A 24,545-nucleotide genomic window follows, 5' to 3' on the forward strand; every position below is an offset into this window, starting at 1 on the left:
CACATAAATTGGGCAAATCAAATTAGCCACAATGCCATAGAGGAGGAATTCTTGGAGTCTATATGGGATAGCTTCCTTGACCAACATGGAGATACCAACTAGAGAGCAGGCCAGACTGGATGCTGTGTAATGAGAAGGAAGACTCCTTGGAAGGCTACAGTATGGTAGAATTCTTTTAAAATCAAGATGGAGGGTGAGGTTGTTGATTCAGAGACTAGGGTGCTGAACCTTAAAGGAAATGATGAGGATGAGGCGTGAGCTGGCCTTAGTAACCGGACCCTGACCCTACTGACATTTTTAACATGAGGTTATTGGCAAAACTTAAATTGCCAGGAACAGGTGAAAACAAATTCTCTCTACTTCCCATCACCCCACCCTCAGTCAAACAGCCCAGCAAGAATTCACGTTGACAGATACAGTTGAAAAATACAGCCAACTGGGAAAATACCAAAAGGACCACACACATTCCCAGAATAATATCTACTGAAAGTCAGGGAATGGGGAGAAACTAAATGCAAGAAAGTGAACAAAGACTCTAACACAGTGCAGTACATTCTTATATTTAAAAAGGTAATTGAAATGAATGAATTATAAAACCTTACTAAAACTTGACTGAACCATCCAGACTGCACCTTAAGTTGATATTGACCAGTTCCTCTGAATAGGCCAGTTGAGTTTCAAGAGAAATAGAAACCAGATTTACAACGGAGGACATCTCAGCTTACACTGAGGAGGCTTATCCAAGTTAAATAAAGTTTCTGTTAAACGAATTGAGGACAAAACAGAACAATCACTTCCTTTTCAAATCACACTAAAGACTGAACAATAACAGGCATGACATAACATCAGGAAACCTAGCCCAGTAAGCAAGCTACATTTCCCTTCAAGACTACAGTACTTCAATTCCCCATCCGGCCACATCACCATTAGACATCAACATTCACAGACTCAACTGGTTGAATCTGTAGATCAAGCAACAAAACATTTCAACAGGGTCCCCGATTTACGAACATCCGACTTACGAATACACATGCTTACAAATGTGACCTCACACAGGAGTGTAATTTTAAACACCCAAAATACAAACATTGCCTATACTCATGCGCAGCTACAGTATCTTGCCTTGTGTTCTAATGCATAGACTTCAGAACTAGGCATGTAGGAAATAGCACATCCACAAATTGATTGAACACAGGCTAAACATAGTTCTTCATTCTTTCTGCTAGTGGCTGTTTTTTTCCTTCATGAAAGGATACAGTGTCACAGGCCCTTTGGTACTTCACCCAAAACAAAGACAGACATTTTCAAGTTTATGCCTAGTCATTAAATGTCAGGAAGCTGCCTGCCGAATAACACAGTTAAGGCCAATCCTGATTTTATTCGATGCTGCCAAATAATCTTTTGTATCTTTTCAAAAACATTAGGTACTCAGGCTATTTATCTCTTGCTACTCCAGGTACGGCACTCCCAATATAATCAATTTTCCTGCAACAGGAGGGCCCAAACTTGCTTAAATTTACCTACTTTAAAAGAGAGATGGTTTTGCACAGCTACAGGCTGCACCATATGTAGATGGAGCCCAGTAGCAATCTCTGCACTCAGTATTATTTAGAGCCCGTCATATTCTTGAGCAGTGAGGTTAAGTTGTTCAGATGCATTAATGCACACACAAAACAGGCAACCTGCGTTTCTTAGCTAAGATGTAGGGACACAACCACTGCACTACGAGAGCCAAGGGTACACTTTATATACGGGGGCTGAGTGGTGTAATGCTGGTGAGTACATGGTAAGGCAGTTGCAAATCCACAGTTAATGCACTCAGATCTATAGACTAACAAACACAAAAAAGATAACTACCTGCTTCAAAGCATAATGCCTCACCTGGCAACAGCTTTCCCAGTCTCTCACAATCGTAAAGTATCAATGTGCTGTGTACAAGCATCTCCTTGGATGCTATCCCTCAACCAAATGGCCATTCTTCATGCAAGAGCTAGAATGAATGATGGCAGGTTACCATTGTGCAAAAAAGGCACTGTACAAGCCCAAAGCCAATTTCAGAGTTCGACAACAAGGTCAACAAATCACAAAGATTCTTACCCCATCACACACCTGAAGTACTGAGCCCAATTTCACAGCACAAACCCACAAGCTTGAAGTTTGGTTTGGACAAGGCAAGAAATGTCTTTAGAACACCATGGAAGCAGGCAGCAGCAGGTTCTGCAACTCATGCAAAATGGACACATATGCAAGGCAGAAATGCTACTGACACATTGAGAAATCCAGCTGTAGAACAGAATGATTTTTGAATTGCTACATTAAGGAAATGGGAAATTATTTAAAAGCAATGCGTGATTTAATTTTAGCAAAACATTGGCCAGACAGGAAACAGAGGAGTGACAATCACTTCCTATAGGAGGATATTTCTCAAATCAAAGGGTCACAGGCTAACGCCTAGCCAACAGTGCATGGGGCTTCCAGAGAACACAGGTCAACTTTTGCAGGCCACAACAATACAGAAGTGTACTGTCATACTCTTATTGGAATCTAATTCTAAGTAACACCAGCTAAAACTACCAGCAGAAATCCATTCACTTGTGTGCATTGGTTCTGCTCTCTCTTCCAAAACGCTCATGATCTGAAATACAGATTTTGGCATTACATTCATTTCACCTTCAGTTGTCAAACTTCCCTAGTGAAATAAGCACTGCAATAATTAGAACAGTCCAATGCACTACTTGATCTTAAAGGAAAGACTGCAATAGAAAAACCATTTGCTACATTCTGCTAAATACAATACATTCATTCACTTTATTTTGCTACCTCGTTTCCCAGCAAATTTTCAAACAAACAATCACAAGATCACCTCCAATTCCATTTATTTCTAGCTTTGTCACTCTTGTGGAGCCTTATCAAATGTTTTCTGTTAGCACGCAGTTGTTCAAGCTATAACCAACAGAAGTCTGGAAGTTAGTTTGGAGTTTCCAAAGGTCTGCGATATAATGCAAAAACGCAGTCTGAAATTGGAGAGAACAGCAGTTATATGTACCATCCAAAATAATTTAAAAAAGGGCTGGTTGTCTCACTCTGGGGTATATTAGAACACTTGACATGCAGATTTGTGTTACATAGAATGAGCTGTCTGTAATTACCAAATATTTGGAAAAGGGTCCTTCAATCAAAATATTTAGAAAATTGCTGTAACATCCACGTGGACAATGTCAACACCTCATTAATGTAATTCTCTAAACATAAAAGTGGATCAGTTAGAGCGGAGGAGGCCATTACGAATCCATGTTGACAGCATTTGAATGAGTGTTAATCACTTTGATCCTGATGACAATTCTAGCAACATTCCAACACTCATCATTAGATCTGAAGCTGTTCAAAATTTAGCAAACATCAGTAGTTAGGACGAACTGCTGCAGAAGCAAAAGGGGTTCTAGGCCATCAACAGCATCATGTTATCAATACATGGGCAGTTAATTCAAGACCTCATTGTAGGTTAAAGTAGGCTAAAGCAGCATTCTTGAATAAGAACACAACTCCTGTTGCCTTGGTCACTAAAAGAAGGACTTCTCTTCCTAATAGATCAAGACTTTTGCACAATCAAACTGAACTGGGCTCACCATTAAAATACAGTGGGTACAAGAGAGTTCAGAAACTAGGAATACTGCAGTAACTCATTACATCTGACTCTTGAAGTCTGTCCACCATCTACAAGCACAAATCAAGTGTGTAATGAAATACTCTCCACTAGTCTCGATGAGTGCAGCTCCAACAATAAAGAAGCTTCACACCATCCAGGTGGAAGTAACCCATCCAACTGGCACCGCATCTACAAATATTCAACTGCACTCAGTAGCAGCAATGTGTACTACCTACAAGAAATACTGCAGAAATTTACCAAAGATCCTTTGGGAGAACTTTCCAACTCAACCGCTTCCACTAGAAGGACAAGAGCAACAGATATGTGGGAACACCATCACCTGGAAGTTTCCCTCCAAGCCACTCGCCATCCTGACTTGGAAATAATTCACCATCCTTCATTTTTGCTGGGTCAAAGTCCTGGAATTCCCTCCCTAATGGCACTGTGGGTCTTCTTGCAGCAGTTCAAAGTGGCAGCTCATCACCTTCCCTCTAGGGTCAAGCAATATACTCTAGCAGCCAGCAAAACCCCACAAGTGAATTTAAAAATAAAACCTTATGAATGGTACATATAACTAAGCACATTCTGGTTTCACAAGCTTCAGCACCAGCCTCCAATCCATCTTCAGAATTTAAGTTTCTCATCCCTGGAACCTTCTGGTGCACAACCCTGTACACTTTTGCCAATACATCCACAGCCTTACTGAACCATGGCACCCGGAACTGTGTGCAATACTCTAGTTGAGCCCTGACTCACATCTAATATAGCTTAGCTTAATTTGTCTGCACTTGTACTTCAGGTCCTCAATGAAGCCAAACATTTTGATTTTTTTAAAAATAAGAATCAGCTCTCTCTACTTCTAATCCGGTTACTTTCAATGACTTATGTTCATATACATCCAGGTATTATTGCCTGTGCACATCCTTTAGAATAATAGCTTCACTTTATACTATTTTTCCACATTCTAAGTAACACCTAACACAATTCTCACTGAACTTTGTATTAGCCACTCCATAAACTTGGGAACAGGGAGTAGACCATTCAGCTTATCGAACAATTCTATTCTTGAAGATGATCATGGCTGAAATGTGACCCAGCTCCATGTAAGTGTCTTTGGCCCACATCCTTTAAATACATTTGCTTTAAAAAAAAATGAGATTTCAAATTACCTTATCAAACCAGGAGTTCCAAAATTTTACCCCCCCCCACCCCCCCACCCGTATGGAGAAGTGCTTCCTAACATCTCTCCTGAATGGTCCGACAGTCAGTCATTCTCAGACTATGCTCCCAGTTCTAGAATCTCCAACCAGTGGAATAAGTATCTTTATCCCTTAGCCCTTTATAGACAGAACAGGCCTAATATATAATAACTTCTAACTAGACTCCTAAAAACTCAGGGTATCATTCCTGTAACCCTACATTGTACTCCCTCCAAGGCCACTGTATCCTTCCTAATGCAGGTGTCTCAGTACTCCAAGTGTACTGGTGGAACGCCACCCAAGTTTCTTTGATATGCATTGTATTTAGTTCATACCATCTAGAAAGTACCCTGACCTATCATTTTTCCGTCCAAACGGAGAACCTCATACTTGCTTTACTGAAATCTGCCCGAGCTGTGTTCATTTAGTGTAAAATTACAAAAAAGGTATTGATATGCTCTTTGTTTACAACTGAAGCTATCAGAGGTTTAGCCATCCATTCCTCCATGGATCCACAGCCCCTTCTGATATCTATAAAAACAAAAAATGACAAGTGAGTGGGGTCTCCAATAGCTACCTGTTTCTTTTAGGCTGCCTGGTAGCCACTATTTACTGCTTGCTTTCCCCTAACGTGCAATGTGCCACCTCTGTGCGTACTATCCACATAATTCTGCGGGTTAGAACTCTGACTCTAGCTGCTGTTCCAAGTCAAACCCAGAGCTCTAGTTTGTGCAACCAGAGGTACTTCCTGCACATGAGCTTATCTAGGTCATCAGGAAAGTCTACAGCTCCTTATGTGCAAGAAGATGGGCATCTACCTTGTCCAGGTTGTCCTGACACACTTTAGCCATAAAGTAAAGCAACTTAAACTGTATTTTAAGCATACCTGTGCTATTAAATTTTATGTAATCAGTAGCAAATACAACCTTCTTGCCCTACTCTCAAAACAGCTCCTCCTCTCCTGGACCTACACGTTTTGTTATCTTGTGCTTAGAAATTTATATTTTTCAGAATTACGTAAGTTGACGCTTTGTTGAGGCTACCTTGATGCTATACACTGCCAAATACTAGGGCCACAATGCTCACTTTGCTTTGTGCTGCCAAGATCCAGTTCCTCACATGCAGCGAGTTTGGCAAGCTCTCTACTCTTAACATTACTGTAAATGATTCAGATAACAGTTCTCACTAAACACAAGATTTGCAGCAAGGCTCTCTAGATGACCATCTCGAAAGACTGTCAGTTGATCCTTTACCATAAGAGCAGAGACAGATTGGATTGTCCCCTCTACTGAGGTTCGTTAGCTCAAAAAGGCAAACAGAACATGGAACCTGTCTAGGCATATGACTCAGTGCTCCAGGGCAGGCTATTAACATGGGGAATTTTAAGTAGTTTATAAAAATATTGACATATTTTAAACTTGTTTAGAATACAAGTGGTCCCTTCATAAAGTCTTGATTAGCTTGCGTTTATAATCTCCAACCCCATTGTGAGGCACGACCAACAGTTGCAGTCTTTAGCAAAGGCAAACTCAAAGCTTCATGCTTACCTATAAAAAAGGTGCTGGGAGCTGTTTGATCTGCAAAGTGGGTCTCTAACACACTCGTCGTCTTCGGGTCATGTCTGAGCCAAAGAGCCACACCCAGAACCACTCCTCCTGCAAGCTGGAGAAAGAAAATTATATTAACATTAAATATTGGAAGAGAAAGGAATCGCAATCAGCCTCTTTTTCACCACAGCCTTCCATCTGCAGCATTCGGTATTCATTCCAACACTTTAAAATTCTTTCACCCAACACACTATTTTAATCTCTATTCCATTGACATCAGCATGACTAGTGCTGCTGATATTCCCATTGATACCCTAACATTAAAGCAGTCAGTTTTTTTTTATTTTCCCAGATTGCCTTGAACCTCTTCTGACAATCTGCTAGTTTTATTGAATCAAAGTCTGGGTGATATCAGACTATTAATTCAAGTATCATCACAACTCTCGTGGTATCCTGTGCAACAGGCTGTGGTTTTCACTTCAAAAAAGGAGAATTCCCCATCACAGAACAAGGAGAATCAGCTGGTTAGATGCAGACAACCTTCAATAGGCAAAAATATTGCCTGCCCATTTAACAATTTATCCAACTTATCTCCAAAATCAGGGATACCACACTAGCAGAGACAGCATGTTCACATCTAGGTGCTCCAACCTCAACCTGTCACATTAAAAATAAGATGCGCAAAGCTTAACATAGATCACTAAGTTGTCATTAACAGTGCTCCAGTCACTGACATGACTGTCAGAGATCAGAGTCTTCTCTTCCATAGACGCCCTGCAATTGAGGAAGATGGGCACCTTGTAGAGATTTAAAGGCACTTCAATCTCAATGGGAGTTCTGACAAAACTTCACTCCCAAATAGGAGTGCAGGGAAACACTTACGACCTAATGTCTCAATTCTAACCTGCCCTTTTCCATCGAAATTCTCTTTTCCCCCTCTCTGGTATGACTTACTGTAGTCACTGCTTTTTTGACCTTCCCTTTCAATTCCTCTCAGCATCGACTGATGCATGACACCTCTCCTTTCTACGTGGCTCTACTTTGTGAGGTCAAAAGTGCACTGTACTCGATTGTTTTGCAGAACACCATACAAATTTCCTCTTTCAAACAATGCTTTTAAAACCTAAACTTGACACCTGCTAATGATTGCTCTTCAATTTACCTCAATCTCTAAAGTCTCACTGTTGCTCTGTAAAATAAATCATATAGTTGGTCATCTGGATCGAGAAGACATCAAGCCAGAATAAAATGCACTCCAACATCTGAGTAACACAAACAACTGGACGAAGATTTAAAGAATCAACATAGAAATAAGACAACAGCATTGGCGCACATCTAAATGTGCAGAACATAGGGTTAACTGTGGGATGATACCTGCTTCCACTAGCATCGTCAAAGTCCACCAGACAATGCATGTAATCTGGGTGCAGTGCCAATTTATTAACACTGTTTCAAAATAACATTTCTTTTAACCTAAACTGCATGACGAACACAACAGAAATCTTAATCTTGATTCTAGTCTGGAGGTGGTGACAGTCAATTTCATCTGAACTAAATTTAGGTTATAAAAAAAAATCAGAATTGAAAGCATTGCCTCTAAACCACAGAAGAGGCCCTGCCCACCAGACAGAAAACAAAACATCCAAAACTGAAAGAAATTAAATCGCAAGTGTCAGCTTTGGAAAGACAATCCTCTTGCATTAAATGCTACAGTACCTTGTAAATATGGTTGCTGAGGAAAACAATTGTAAAGGGAAGAAATAAATTTTGTGCCATATTTGGAGTTACTTGCTATAAATTCAGGTCCTAAGAGACCTGTGTCTAAACTGTTCAAAATGTGGAGGAATGGAATTGTGGGAGATATAGCAGTTTGGATCGGAAATTGGCTTGCTGAAAGAAGACAGAGGGTGGTAGATGATGGGAAATGTTCATCCTGGAGACCAGTTACTAGTGGTGTACAACAAGGGTCGGTATTGGGTCCACTGCTGTTTGTCATTTTTATAAATGACCTGGATGGGGGGGGGGGGGGGGGGGGGGCGTAGAAGGATGGTTAGTAAATTTGCAGACGACACTAAGGTCGGTGGAGTTGTGGACAGTGACGAAGGATGCTGTAGGTTGCAGAGAGACATAGATAAGCTGCAGAGCTGGGCTGAGAGGTGGCAAATGGAGTTTAATGCAGACAAGTATGAGGTGATGCACTTTGGTAGGTGTAACCAGAAGGCAAAGTACTGGGCTAATGGTAAGATTCTTAGCAGTGCAGATGAGCAGAGAGATCTTGGTGTCCATGTGCACAGATCCTTGAAAGTTGCCACCCAGATGACAGGGCTGTTAAGAAGGCATACAGTGTTTTAGCTTCTATTAATAGAGGGATCGAGTTCCAGAACCAAGAGGTTATGGTGAAGCTGTACAAAACTCTGGTGCGGCCACAATCGTAGTATTGTGTACAGTTCTGGTCACCGCATTATAAGGAGGATGTGGAAGCTTTGGAAAGGGTCCAGAGGAGATTTACTAGGATGTTGCCTGGTATGGAGGGAAGGTCTTACGAGGAAAGGCTGAGGGACTTGAGGCTGTTTTCATTAGAGAGAAGGTTGAGGGGTGACTTAATTGAAACATGTAAGATAATCAGAGGGTTAGATAGGGAGAGCCTTTTTCCTGGGATGGTGACAGCGAGCACGAGGGGGCATAGCTTTAAATTGAGGGGTGAAAGATATAGGACAGATGTCAGAGGTAGTTTCTTTACTCAGAGTAGTAAGGGAATGGAACGGAACGCTTTGACTGCAACAGCATTAGATTCGCCAACTTTAGGTACATTTAAGTTGTCATTGGACAAGCATATGGACGTATATGGAATAGTGTAGTTTAGATGGGCTTGAGATTGTTGTGCCGACCTGTCATACCATCGAGGGCCGAAGGGCCTGTACTGTGCTGTAATGTTCTATGTTTATGTTCTAAAACATATTCCATAATAGAGTCTGCATTCAGTTTGTTGATTCTGACTGCATTCAAAGCCCAGACTCAGTAGTGAAAATAACCAGAGGGCAGAGTTGTCAATTAGAAGAACCTACGCCTCAACTAGAAAATAGAAAAGTTGCCAACATCTGAAAAAAGCTACAAAGTGAACAACTTCTGCTACAAATAAAGTCTAGAAGAATCAAAACTAAGTTTCAGATCCACCTAATATCTCTTTACTGTAGAGAAATCAACTGGCCTCATGTCTAAAAAAAGTGTTCTATGGACATGAATGTATAACTTTGGAAGCATATTTCTGGAGGGGAGTGGGAGGCACAGTGGCATTGGAAGTTCTTCAGGGGCCACCTGCCCTGGAAATAGTAAATCAACAATCATTGTTTTGTCATATAATTTATTGTTTGATGTTTCCCATGTTGGGCTAAACACAAGTTGGAAAAACAAATTTCTGCATTCTCATTCACCAGTCCTAATTAAAGGTCATTGGGCACAAAACATTAACTGATTTTTCTTCACAGATGCTGCCAGACCTGCTGAGCTTTGCCAGCAATTTCTGTTTTTGTTCCTGGTTTACAGCATCCATGGTTCTTTCAGTTTATCTGCATACTAACAGTCAACATGAGAAAAGTGAATGTCCAATGGTGGTATTGAACCAAGTAGGACATAAGCAAACGATCTACGTTCAATTGCCAGCTGTTCTTTCGTTCTTCCATCAGCTAAGAGTCAGCCTCCAAATTGTTGTGTGCAAAATGAACACGTTCATGAAAAACACAAGTGCACAACTGTTTGAAAAAAAATGCCAAGAATACTCAGTAAGTCACATTACATCTCTGGAGAGAAACAGTTAATATATTTCAGATCAGATGATAGAACATAGAACATAGAACAGTACAGCACAGAACAGGCCCTTCAGCCCACAATGTTGTGCCGACCATTGATCCTCATTGATGCACCCTCAAATTTCTGTGACCATATGCATGTCCAGCAGTCTCTTAAATGACCCCAATGACCTTGCTTCCACAACTGCTGCTGGCAACGCATTCCATGCTCTCACAACTCTCTGCGTAAAGAACCTGCCTCTGACATCCCCTCTATACTTTCCACCAACCAGCTTAAAACTATGACCCCTCGTGCTAGCCATTTCTGCCCTGGGAAATAGTCTCTGGCTATCGACTCTATCTATGCCTCTCATTATCTTGTATACCTCAATTAGGTCCCCTCTCCTCCTCCTTTTCTCCAATGAAAAGAGACCGAGCTCAGTCAACCTCTCTTCATAAGATAAGCCCTCCAGTCCAGGCAGCATCCTGGTAAACCTCCTCTGAACCCTCTCCAAAGCATCCACATCTTTCCTATAATAGGGCGCCCAGAACTGGACGCAGTATTCCAAGTGCGGTCTAACCAAAGTTTTATAGAGCTGCAACAAGATCTCACGACTCTTAAACTCAATCCCCCTGTTAATGAAAGCCAAAACACCATATGCTTTCTTAACAACCCTGTCCACTTGGGTGGCCATTTTAAGGGATCTATGTATCTGCACACCAAGATCCCTCTGTTCCTCCACTCTGCCAAGAATCCTATCCTTAATCCTGTACTCAGCTTTCAAATTCGACCTTCCAAAATGCATCACCTCGCATTTATCCAGGTTGAACTCCATCTGCCACCTCTCAGCCCATCTCTGCATCCTGTCAATGTCCCGCTGCAGCCTACAACAGCCCTCTACACTGTCAACGACACCTCCGACCTTCCATCCGATCATCTAAGGTGCTGAGTATCTCCAGTAATTCTTGTTATTTCAGATTTCCTACATGTGCAGCATTGCGCCCTTGCATTAGCCTATAACGGTTTCTGGCTGAGGAGAAAAGGGTGTAAATGGAAGCATAAAAATAACAAACTCAAATCCACAAGTTCACCATATGCAAAGCAAGAATACTCTCAGAGGATGGATAAAAGGATCGCCAAAACATTTACACAGAAGGGACCCCAGCCTTGCACAGAATTCTTGGACCGGCATCTACAGTTGCAGACATTGCCATAATCCTTCCAACAGGGGCAGCTTAGCTAACTGTGGAACACATTACTTATGGCCATTTTGGCTGGGAACAAGGGCTGGTTTCGCCATCAGGGAAGGCCTCATGTCACAGATCAGTTTGTCAAATTCTATGCCATGGTATGTGTTATTATTTCGTAAGTATTTAATAAAAACAAACTGATTCAGAAAGGGAGGGAAAATTTAAAAAGCTGCTTCCCACATGCTTCCCTTTTGGAATGGGAAATGTGTCTGGTCTCAAATTCTACAAATGTAGAATGGGAAATGCATCTGACCTACAAATTCTACTTCCTTTGTTGCTTGGGCTTATGGAGGGAAAATATAAATAACCTCAAGAAGCAACATGCAGTATAGCAGAAATTGCTCACTCGTATGAATTAGTACGAATGCTGTTTGTTACAAAGAAAAACTGGTTTTGAAAAAGAGCCTGCCTAAGCAGCCCAGAGACCAAAGGATACACTGTTGTTGAATAAACACTTGGGTCATTTATTCCAACGTTGAAAAAACAACAAGGGAGAAGCAAATAAAGCAGGACAAATTCTCCTCCAGCATATTAGCATTGGTTCATTTGATAGCACTCTTGCCTACAACTAGAAGGCAATGGGTTCAAACCTCAGATTTGAGCACAGCATCTGAGGTTCACAGTGGTTGAGACGTGCAACCAAGGACACCCCCTCCACACCCCACCCCTGCCATGCCTTCCCTTGGATCTAAAAGATCCCATGGTACAACTCTGGAGTGATGAGCAAGTGGGTTATCCAGTATCCTGGCAAATATTTAACCCAAGTAATAATCACAAAACACAAGTACAATACTGTCCACAAGAAATTGCTGCCCATAACAGATGCCAAATTGTAGGGATAGTGCAGTCACAGGGGCAAAAAGTTCACTGTCGCCATGAGCCAGAGTCCAGGTGAAAGCATTGCCTATCCATTCCCTTATATCTTCTCTGAACTGGGGAGAAGTTGCAAGTGGGATGAAGAGGAGCCAGTAATGGTTCATTTGGTAAGAAAGGCGAGGAAACATCCAGAGTGAGATACAGGCAGTGTATCTGCAAAATTCTCTGAGCTGTAGAGGGAAAGATATGCTTTGTGATTCAGTTTGTAAGTCCTTTCTCTGCCACACCCACACCCACACCCCCCCCCCCCACCCCCTCCACCAAAACAGGGTAAACTAAAGCCCAGAACTGGAGGCAACACCACAGTAAAACTAAATTAATTATGGTTATTATCAGATCAAAACTAAGTAGGTTCAGAATCTCACATGTGGGCAGCAGAAAAGCTTGGGAGGAGGTGGTGAACAATCTCGTTATCATGGTCTATACAGGTACCAATGACAATTATATCAGTCGTAAGGAGGAAAGACATTCCGCTGAGGGAATGAGCAACTAAGGGCTAAATTACTAATCAAGCAATGAGCAAATTGCTACAGGGTCAAAATTAAAGAGGCTCAAAAGATTGGTGTAGTAGAAACAGGTTCAAATTCACAGGCCACTGACCCCAATACTGAGCTGTTCTGATCGGACAGGCTCCACTTGAACGATACTTGGACCAGAGACCTAGTGAATTGCATAACTAGGGCTATGAATACAGCTTTAAACTAAATAGTAGGGGGTTGTTTCAGCTGTGTGGAAAATCATGGAAAAAGTAAGAGTAAAGGGGAACTCGGCAGAAGTTAAAGTTTGCTGAACAAGTAATAGGAGGGACAGTACGGAAAGGTTCAAAAATCTAACTTCAGGCACAGCAAATAAAAAAAGGGACAACTATGAGAAGGGGGGACAGTTAAAAGGATTGAAGGTGTTGTACCTAAACAGTATGCAAAACTAGGTAAAAAAGCTTGTAGTGCAGGGTGAAATTGTTGGGTACAGTGTTGGCAGAGACATGGCTGCAGGTGGATCAGAGCTGGCAACTAAATATTCAAGAATACACATCCTGTTGAAAGGACAAGCAGATGGGCAGGGGGGGCAAAGTGTACTGTCAGTAAGGAATTACGTTAAATCAATAGCAAATGATGTAGTGTCAGAAGGCATAGAACCTGTGTGGGTAGAATTGAAGGACACCAAAAAGTTCAACAAAAAACAATGGTGGGAATTATGTACAAGCAAAGCAGTAGTCAGGCTATAAAGGATGTTGATAAGTCAGAAAACAGAAAAAGCACGTAATAGTGCCTTACTTACAATAACCATAAAATAACATTTGATATGCAGGTGAACTGGGAAAATCAGGTTGGTAGCAGATCCCAAGAAAACAAATTCATGGGATGGCTACAAGATGGTTTCCTTGAGTAGCTTGTGGTGGAGCCCACAAGGAAATTCTTGATTCGGTGATCTGTAATGAGGCAGACTTGATCAGGGATGTTAAGGTGAATGAACACCTAGGGGCCAGTGACAATAATGATAACTGCAGGGCGAATTCTGAGAGAGAAGTTGGAATCAGATGGAGGAGTATTACAATTGTGTAGAAAGCTAACTACAATGACATGAGGGAGGAGTAGCCACAGGCGATTGGAAGGGGAGCCTTGCTGGGAAGACAGTGGAGCAGCAATGGCAGGAGTTTTTGGTGATTACTCAGGTGACACAGAAGTTCATTCAAAAGGAAGAAACATACAAAAAGGAAGAACAAGGCGACTATGGCTGACAAGGGGAGTCAGGGACAGCATAAGAGCAATAGAGAAAGCTTATAATGTGACAAAGTTTAGTGGGAAGCCTGCAGATCGGAAAGCCTTTAAAAACCAGAGGACAACTAATTAAAAAACAATAACAGGGCAGATAATAGGAGTGTAAGCTAGCTCATAAAAAAACTTGCAGTCTTCTTTAGTATTAAGATATCTAAAAGGTAAGGGGCAAGAGTGGACATTGGACTACTGGAAAATGAGTAATGGGTTAAGATGAGGCAGAGAAACTAAATCAGTACTTTGCATCAGTTTTCACAGTGGAAGACACCATCAACATAGCAGAACTTCAAGAGACTCAGTGGCAGCTGAGAGTGTAGTGAACACTGAGGAAGAGAGCGAGGAAGCTGAAATTTCTAAAAAAGGTGGATAAATAAAATGGACCTGATGGACGACAGCCCAGGGTCTGAAGGAGATAGCGGAAGATATTGTAGAAATACTGGGAAGGTCTCTGAAGCCTGGAAAACGGCTAACATAGCAGCCCCATTTAATGAGGGAGGGAGGCAGATAGTGGGAAAGTTCGAGCCAATTAGCCTAACCTCGAGACTTGTAAACTGCTGAGAAACCCAGATAGAGTGGTTGTGGAAGAGAGTTCTCCACTAGTAGGAGACAAGGATGCAAGGGCACAGCCTTCGAGCAAAGAGACAACCCTTTAGAGTGGAGATGACATGGAATTTCTTCAGCCAGAGTGTGGTGAATCTGTGGAACTCATTTCTGCAAGAGGTATGGAGGCCAAGTTATTGACCATCTTTTAGTCAGAGACAGATAGGTTTTTGATTATTAAAAGGGAATCAGTAGTTATAGGGAGAAGGCAGCAGAATGGGGATGGAAACTATCAGCCATGACTCAACAGCACAAGAGACTCAGTTTGCCAAATCGCCTAATTCTGATCCTGTGTCTTAGCTGATCTATGCCATTAGTATCCATAAGATAGAGGTTCTACAAGTTGTATGAACAGTTAGGGGCTAAATTGAAGACAACCTCAAAAAGGTAATAATCTCTTAATTGTTACTTGAGCCACACAAAAATTAACATGGGTAAATAAGATTAGCAAGCTAAATGTACAGAGTTCAAAGGCTGGTTAGGAAAACTAGGTTTAAGATTATAGGACACTAACATCAGAATGGAGAAAGTGGGAGCTATACTGTTGCAATACCAAAACACCAGTGGGTGTAGGCTTAGTTGAATAACATGGGCAGCAGAAAGAACATTAAACTAAATGATCTCCAAATCATAGAGATCTTGATATGCACTACGAGTCCGGAACAATAACCTGACTCGAAGGCACTTTTAGCCAGAAGTACCAACTTGCAATTCCCCACAGAGTTATCAGCCAAATCCAAGGATTATCGGGCTGGAGAGATTTAAACATTTTAAATAGTATCAGCTAAATTGAGGGGTTTGGAGGTCTGAATTAGGTAAGGTTGTGGCAGAAATGTGGGGGTTTGCCTGCAATCTCTGTATAAAGGTTTTATTGTAAAGTTTGTTAAAACAAACATACATTTGTGGATGAGCCTAACCTTCATAAAATCCTAAACACAGAACCATTGAGGGAGGGAGAATGGAAATGGAAACCACGTACAAAGGAGATAAATGTGACCCAATGGTGTTAGAAGCATGGCTGAAAGGCAACCAATGTTGGCACCTGTATATTGAACAGCATTTACAGGAGTGTCAGGAAGATGGAAAGGGAATGGTGCAACTCTAAACTAAGGTTGACGTTAGTTCAGTATTGACAGATTAACTTAACTTGAATCAGTTTGGGTAGAGATAGGAAGTACTAAAGGCAAAAGTCACAAGGAAGTAGTTTATAGGTCTCTTAGCAGGTTAGAGCACAGAGCATGTAAGACATTTGTCACATTATTATGGCTGATTTTCAAAGTGAGACTTGGTGACAGTTTGTTACAGCAGTACGCCCGACAGTCAACCAGGAGATGATATCTGAGATTATGCTAGGCATGCAGACAAGATCAATCAATAACCTTATTGTGAAGGAGCCTCTCTAGGTGGCAGTAATCATATGACAATTTCATACTCGAGAGAGAGAAAGCATGAATCCATGACCAGTACTAAACCTAAATACAGGTGAAAAAGGAGGGCATGAAGGCAGAACTGCCTACAGTGAACAGAGAAACTAGAACAAGAGGTAGGGCAGTAGACTTGCTGTGGTAGATCTTTAAAATGATATTTAATAATTCTATGCTCTTTGAGAATGGTATATCATCTGCAACTAAATAGGGAAATTAAGGATAGTATTAAATTGAAAAGAAAACACTGTACAAATCTGCAACGTTCACTGATAACTTAGAGGGCTGGGCAGACGAACAGTAATAGAGACAGGAAGCACAGTTTGAGATAGCTAGCTCGTAATATTGAAACAGGAAGAGCTTCTACAAGTATGTGGACAAGAGCAACTAAAGCTAAAAAAGGTGATAGCAAGAGTGATTAAAGTAATCAGAGTAAAGAAGCTGGTAAAACTATTGGACTTAAAGGGTTAACAAGTTCCTAAGGCCAGATAGCCTTGATCCTCAGGTTTTAAAAGAATCAATGGCGTAGATGGTAGATACATTGGATCATCTTCCAAAATTCAAGTCTAGGAGAGTTCCATGGGATTGGAAAATAATCACAGTCACATCTTTAATAAAGAAATTAAAGGCCAGGTTAACCTAACATCTACAAATATCCTCAAATCCATTAAAAAGGAGGTTAAAAGCAGGAAACTTAAATTATAATTTGATCAGGCAGAGCCAACATGGCTTCGTGAAAGGAAAAAATCATGTTTACCTAATCAATTTGGGATTTTTAATGAAGTAGCAACCATGGTGCCGGTGGTGAGGAGTGCTGGGTGTTTGTAAAAAGTGAGTTAAGGTACAAAGTTGAGAGCACATGGTATACAGAACTGCACAATAACCCAGTGTGGTCTGACTTGTTACTTCAGCTACTAGGAAGCAGAGAACAGACAGATGGGTAATTGTCTGATTGGGAAGATTTAATGAGTGGTGCACAACTGGGGGCCTCAACATTTTACAATTTATAAAACTAAGTTAGAGGAAAGGACTAAAGGTGACTTTGTGGATAACAAAAATAAATAGGAAAATAAGCTCTGAAGGGGACATATGGAAGCTACAGAAAGATATAAATAGGTTAAGTCAGTGGGCAAAACATCTGGCAAGTTAAGTACACCAAACAAAAAACAGATCAAAATGGTGAAAGATGCAGCAGGATCTGGGTGTCCTAGTGTGTAAACCACACAAGATTATAAGCAGGTACAAGCAATTAAGAAATCAAAACAATGTTACAATTTATAATGACAGAAATTGAGCTTCCAAGTGTGGAAGCTATGTTTCTTTGATGCAGGTCATTAGTGAGACCACATCTGAGTGTCGTGTAAGCATGTGTTTGAGAGATGTGGAATTCATTGGATATTGAGAAGGTTTAGCAGATCAATACTTGGAAAGTGGGGGTATGAAGGAAGTATGGATTGGCCAGGCCAGAGTAAGAGATGACTCGATTGAAACAAAAGACCCTAAGGCATCTTGGTAAGGTGAACGTAGGAAAGATGTTTTCCCTGGCCAACGAGAATTTCAAATTAGGAGTCAGTGTTTCAAAATGAGGGATCACCCTCCTAAAGAGGATGAGGAGGAGAACTTTCTTAGATGGTCTGAGTCTTTGAAACTCTTCCTTAAAAGATGAAGAAAAATGTCCCTAAAAATTTAAAGGCAAAGCTAGAAAGAATCTTGATAAGCAAGCAATAAAATCGTTAGTGGCAGAAATGTGGAGTAATGAGATAAGCTGATATCTTATTCAATGATGGAATAAGCTCATGGGGTTAAGTCGTCTATCCGCACTTCAAATTGTTTTGTTTGTGGGAGTGGGTGGAAAAGGTCCACACATTATCACAATATACTGGACTACCATTAAAGAGAAGATAGATTAGAGTAGATTCCCTACAGTGTGGAAACAGGCCCTTCGGCCCAACAAGTCCACACCGCCTCTTGAAGTATCCCACCCCTACCCATTCCCCTATAACCCACACACCCACGAACACTACAGGCATTTTAGCATGGCCGATCCACCTAGCCTGCACATCTTTGGACTGTGGGAGGAAACCAGAGCACCCGGAGGAAACCCACTCAGGCACAGGGAAAACGTGCAAACTCCACACAGACAGTCGACCAAGGTTGGAATCGAACCCGGGTCCCTGGTGCTGAGGCTGCAGTGCTAACCACTGAGCCGCCGTGCCGCCTCAAAGCTCGGATACAGTTGAGAAATTCTCAAGTCAATATCACCAGAGTTCTTTGCTTGTTGAAATAGAGTGAGATAAAGTAGAAATCAGGGTCAGATGACAGATGTTAGGCAGTTAATACAAATGGAGCCAGACTACAGAGAGAATGTGAAAGTAGAAGAAGAGAGTCGAGATGGAATACAAAGTTTCTGCACACAAAACACTCAAAGTAATAGGAGGTATAAAATTAATTAGGGACCAAAAAGGAAATTTAGTCAAGAAGCAGAGATCATGATCAAGGTGTTAAATGAGTACACGCATTTGTCTGTAACAAGGAAGCCACAGTCATAATAGTAAAATAAAAACAAACGGACAGTGGAGGTAGTGGAAGGGTTAAGATCTGATAGAGATCTTAGAGAGATCTTAGAGAGGCTGTCTGTACTGTTTGTTGATTAGTTACAAAGGCCAGATGGGAAGCACCAGAGGATGCTGAGGGAGAAAAGAGGAGCCACTGTGTAGATATTGGTCAAAGCTTTCCAATACTTTGATAGAGCAATGATACCCAAGGAATGGAGAATTCAAGTTATACATAGTTCAAAAAGGTTGCAAAGCAGAAACCCAACAGCCGTAGGCTGGTCAGTTTGACCTCAATAGTGGTAAAGTTTTTAGAAACAATAATCCAGGATAAAATTAAGGAAAACCAACATGGATTGGATAAAGTAACTTATACAGAATTTGATTGTTACTTTTTAAAAAAAAAGTAACAAGAGGGTATATAAGGGGCAATGCAGGTTGTGTGGTGCATATGGACTTTCCAAAACGTGTTTGATAAAGTGAAGAATGACAGATGTGCTGACAAAAATCAAAGCATATTTAATAAAGTGGGGAATGGCAACAAAGATACCATGCTGACTGGCAGACAGGAAACATAGTCTGCTCAGTTGCTTTTCAGAGCAGAGGAAGACAAATTGTGCAGCATATGTATAGGCAACCCCCAGAGTGTAATTTTAAATTCAAAAATTAATAAAACTTGGTAAAATCAAAAGCCCATAGCATCAGCAAGAAATAGGAAATTTAGAGAAATGTGAAATAATGTTTATAGAAAGAATAAGCTGCTGCCCAATAGCGCGCAAATCGAGGTGATAAAGGAACAGGGAAACCTACAGGCATAAGCGCTAACTTCACTGGTCATGACAATGCAAGTTACGTGAAGGGGTTAAATTGGTCAAGGGGAGTTACAGGCCTTGTAGACAAGTGACATGGAGTAAAGAAACAAGGAAGTTGAGATGAACCATCATAATAAGGGTCAAGTGCCAAAAAATGAGTTTGATGCTTGTTGACTGGTGCAGAAACAATGAGCCACTTTCCACATGTACAAACACTGATTCTGTTTGATGTATTCTGTTCAATTCTGACCACTACACTTTGGGAACAATCTGAAGGATTTAGAGGATTCAGCAACGTTTTGAGAAAATTATTCTAAGTAAAAAAGAGAAATTACAGTTGTGAAGATATTAGAAAAACTGGATAGCTATCCTTAGGTGATGTTTATTAGAAATCTTCAGAAGAGAAGGTTTTAGTTGAGGGAAAAACAAATTCCCACTGGCAGAAGGGTCAAGAACTAGTGGAAATCTATTTAAGCTAACTGGCAAAAGAATAAGGATTTCTTTCTTAAACCCAGAGAGTGGTTGCAACCTTGTAAGTGCTGGAGATAACTTCAGTCACAGTTTTTCAAATGGGAACTAGATAAAGCACCCGAAGAGAATAAAAACAAGCAGACCTGCAAAAGGTCAAGGGGAGTTTCGGCAAAGAGCACAGCAGTTACCTTCTGTCATGTAATGAATCAGTCCTACTTCTGCTTCCCTGTACTGTTCAGGTGAAACATCCCAAATTCCGACCAGACCCTTCAGAGCTATCACAACTCTGATCGGCTAGAAATACATGGCAGAGATTATGGTTTTGCTATGTCCATTTGTAGCTTCTGAAACCATCTTATCTTTCCATACTTGTCCCCTTATCATAGTTTCATGCATGGCATTGTCAATCCACTTTGCCACCCAATCCCCCCTTTCCTTCCACCCTGTTAAAAAGACCTTCTCATGAGCTCTACCCCTAACTTTTCCTGCTTTTGTACTTGCTCAAAATCTGTTCACAACTATTTTTTTTCTTCATCTGAAGAGGAAAAGATCAGAAGCATCAATTTTAATCATTCTCCACAATTGCTATCAGAGCAGCTCAGTATTTCCATTATTCTGTTTTTATTTCACAGTTTAGAAAGATTGCTATATTTAATGTGGAAAATCCCTGCTGGTATTGTCAGAGGAAGGTTTCTGTAAAGTGATGCTATTAGCCAAAAAAGGTACCATACAGACAATAAAACATTGCTGAACTAGGGTAGATACAGTCACCTACTGGCTCATTTCCACCCCGCTCCCCCACACTATCCACTGACTCCTGAGAGAGACTGAATACTCTAGGGAAGGACAGAATTGGAAGTGGCAGCGAATTGCCCTCAGTAACACCAGGGCAGTTACTTAGCTAGCCAATATTCATTGAATCAGTTTATCACAGCAGCTCAAACTATCTGCATTACCAGTCTTTTCAGATGAATTCTAAATATTTAAACCTTTCTTCCTTCACTTTGGCACCAGGTTTCAAAACTTCTGAGAATGAATGAGCATCTGCATGATATACCTGCATGGAATAAATTCAGAACATCTACTTTCAGTTCCCAAAGCAATACTAAGATTAACAGAATGCTGGCTTACTGGGTATGTTCCAGACAGAGCTAACCTGCTTCTGGACTGAGGCAGAGATTGTACCAGATAGCTGATAATAGCTGGACCAGATAACCTCTTGGTTTCAATTCCTTGGAGTTAAGAAGGATTTTCCAAAATATACTCTATTAGTCATTACCTTTTTCCTTCTCAAATTCCATGGAAGCCTCACAGCAAGGAGAGAGCTGGTTAAGAATTTAGTTAGGATGCCACAGCCATGAGCATCAGGTAGGTTTTAAACTGCCTGTGTTCTTGCTCCAATTTCAATATAACCACTACAAGTTTCACTGGCTTTAATTCCCGTTATACATTCACCCAGAAAGTGAAACCCAAGTGGATAATTGGGATGTTGTTACATTTGGACAAACACAGAATCCAAAGCAATCCAACTCAATGAGTTCAGATAACACAGAAAAAAGTCAAAAACCGGACGAACACAACCTGACGAACTGAATTTTGCGATGAATCAGGCACTAGCTTTTCAGAATAGACAATGTTGAGAAAGGGAAATTCAAAAAAATAGGATTTTTAGGAAGCACAACAGCTAACGACGTGGTATAACAGTCCTGACAAACGAATGCAACAAGCAAACAATTTGCACATAGCGAAGTACTTACAGAGGACATAAAATGCAAATACAGTGACACGGGGTTGGGGGTGGGGGAAGATAGCGGAGGAGAATAGAAGCGGGGGTGGGTGAGGTGAAGCTCACTGTCTGGAGGGAACACTCCCAGCAGCAGTGAGGCAATAACGGCACCGTCACGGCGAGAAGCACCCGCCGCTGGGACGGGAGGTACCGCCACACACACACATATATATATATATATATATATATATGGGGAGGGAAGGGGGGACGCCAGCTGAGACCCCACTCGTCCCCTTATCCCTAGAGTCTCCTTAACCACTTACCCAAAAAAGGAAATTGAAGACGAATAGCAAGTACTTAATGCATTTCATACAACCTTCCACCCCCATCGCTCCGCTCAGTATTCACAGTCGAACGCTGCTTCACAAACGACAACGGCAAGGAGTGTGACCGCTGGCAGCAACTGAGTGACTCCAGGCAGCGCCACTCAGCCAATCACAGCGCAACTTGGTCACGCCCAACCAATCACTGCACAGCCTGATTCCGCTCAGCAAATCACAGCACAACACGGTCAGTGCCAGCCAATCAAAGCACAGCTCTGCCCCGCCTTGACCGCTTCGTTCCTCTCGGCCAATAGAAAAATGTCCGGTCTCATCCATCCAATCACAGCACAGCGCATGCGCACAGTCAATCCACTGCAACTTACCCACAGCTCCGCCCCCGTTCAAGACGAACGCGTTCAGCCAATCCCTGGAGAGCGCTCCCGTGGGAGCAAAGGCAAGATCAGTGCAATTCTATAAAATGTTGTGCCGAATGCTTACGAACACTATGATTAAAATGGTCCTGGAATTTCCCACATACTCCCGTTAATTGAAACTAATCCCATGTACAGTATGTTCCTCATGTATCAGTTGTGACATATATCACTGATTTTGTTCTCTGCCACTTCGAAGCACAATCTGTAGGAATAATCTTATTTATTTGCTGTGGTTTTCAGGCACGCAATGTGTCAGCACCAAAATCTGTAGGAAAAGTGGCTTTTACGGGCTATTTTATTTCAGTGACTCGGGTAAAACCAAATCAAAGCAACTAGTAGAAGGATTAGAGGGAAGGGGATTAATTTATTTCATCAGGAAGTTAGTCACTGTGTGAAAGCGACTGCCTGAAACGTTGGCAGAGCTGGAAACCCTCACTGCATAAAAATAAATGCCTCCCAGGTTACAGACCAAGAGCTGAAAACCCTTGAAGGCTCTTTATGTCTGCAATCAACATAATGACTTGAATGGCTGCTTTAATATTTTCCATGTTTCTGTGAATGGATTGGGATTTTTGTAATCTCAGTTGAGTCCTGAATCCTTTGCATACCTCTTAAGTGCCAATATCAGAGAGTTATTGCTAAATGTTTTGGGAAGGTAAAAAGTCAGAAGTTACAGTTTGCATTACATGGGGAGAAAAAAAAATGAACTGAGGTCTTCAAATCCAGTTTCAGCAAATAAGATCAGAGATAATGGGAACTACAGATGCTGGAGAATCCGAAATAACAAAGTGTGGAGGTGGATGAACAGAGCATGCCAAGCAGCATCTTAGGAGCGCAAAAGCTGACGTTTCAAAAGGGTCTAGGCCGAAACGTCAGCTTTTGCGCTCCTAAAATGCTGCTTGGCCTGCTGTGTTCATCCAGCTCCACACTTTGTTATTTCAGCAATTAAGAAATGGATTGAAGAGCAGAACTAAACATGTTTATTAATCCCCAGATTTGTCCCAGAGCCATGCAATTATATTTAAAATTTTGGCAGATGGAATATAAAGTGGTGAAATGTGATTCCCGTTTGCAGTTAGAAGAGGAAACAAAACAATGTTTGGGTTAAAAATGGTCAGAAATTATTGAATGTTATTGTGCAGGGGGTTAAGGTGATCTTTTACGCAAATATCAGAAAGTTGATATGATGGTAGAGCCAACAAATAGAAGGGCAGATTGGTTGGTATGTGGAATGAACTGCCAGAGGAAGTGATCAATGCAGGCACAATTACAACATTTAAAATACATTTGGATGGTACATGACTCGGAATAGTTTAGGGGGATATGGGCCAAATGCAGGCAAATGGGACTAGTTTGGTTTGGGAGACCTGGGCAGCATGGACAAGCTGGACTGAAGGATCTGTTTCTGTGCTGTATGACTCTATAAGTTCATGTACGATAATGATGTTAACAGTTGGAATCATTTGCAGAAGAGAAAGAAATACATTCCTGGGACATTGAAATGAATACTAATAGAAATGGTCATTAGCTGAAAAAAGTTGGAAGAAATGTCCTCACAGGGTGTGTTTAAGACACATTGCAAGGTGAGGAAAGATAAAACAACAAGAAAGAAATAAGATATCAGCAATGAAAAATATTGGAATAGTACAATAAATGGATCCAACTGAGGAGTAAATAAGAATGAGAATGCCAAACATGCTAAGGAAGATTTTATGCATGCAAATATAAAACATCATGAGTAAAATTTCTGAGCTAGAGGCATTGCTATAGCAGGTAAGATATAAAACCATTACCAAATAAATAATTTCTGGAAGCATGAAGCTAGCTGTTTCCATGTTTAACTTATTCACAGGACATAAAGTAGGAAAATTATAGGAGGGTTTACAGTCATAATCAAATATACCACAACAGCACATCAGCAACTGGTTGAGATAAGAGGTCAGAAAAAGCTGGTCAGGCATATGGTTAGCAGTATAATGGCAACATCCTCACTGTTCTTCACCATATAAAGGTGTGACTGTAAAGCTTTTGGTGGTTTCACCAAAAGAACATGCAACATTACAGCACAGTACAGGCCCTTCGGCCCTCGATGTTGTGCCGACCTGTCATACCGATCTCAAGCCC

At 41.2% G+C, this 24,545-nt stretch overlaps 1 protein-coding gene across 1 annotated transcript in view; it reads right to left on the reverse strand.

The window, feature by feature from the left end:
- The window catches only part of cd81a (CD81 molecule a), a 74,716-nt gene extending 52,585 nt beyond the window's left edge, over window positions 1-22,131 (reverse strand). The window contains exons 1-2 of the mRNA XM_048545774.2: window positions 21,988-22,131; window positions 6,393-6,507 (exon numbers count right to left, since the gene is read on the reverse strand). Coding sequence (XP_048401731.1) covers window positions 6,393-6,507; window positions 21,988-22,053 — 181 coding nt within the window. The 5' untranslated portion in view covers window positions 22,054-22,131. The remainder of the gene's footprint in view (window positions 1-6,392; window positions 6,508-21,987) is intronic.
- Between the last annotated feature and the right edge of the window lie 2,414 nt (window positions 22,132-24,545).

Source organism: Stegostoma tigrinum, chromosome 17 (genome assembly GCF_030684315.1).
Source record: "Stegostoma tigrinum isolate sSteTig4 chromosome 17, sSteTig4.hap1, whole genome shotgun sequence".
Lineage (NCBI taxonomy): Eukaryota > Metazoa > Chordata > Chondrichthyes > Orectolobiformes > Stegostomatidae > Stegostoma > Stegostoma tigrinum.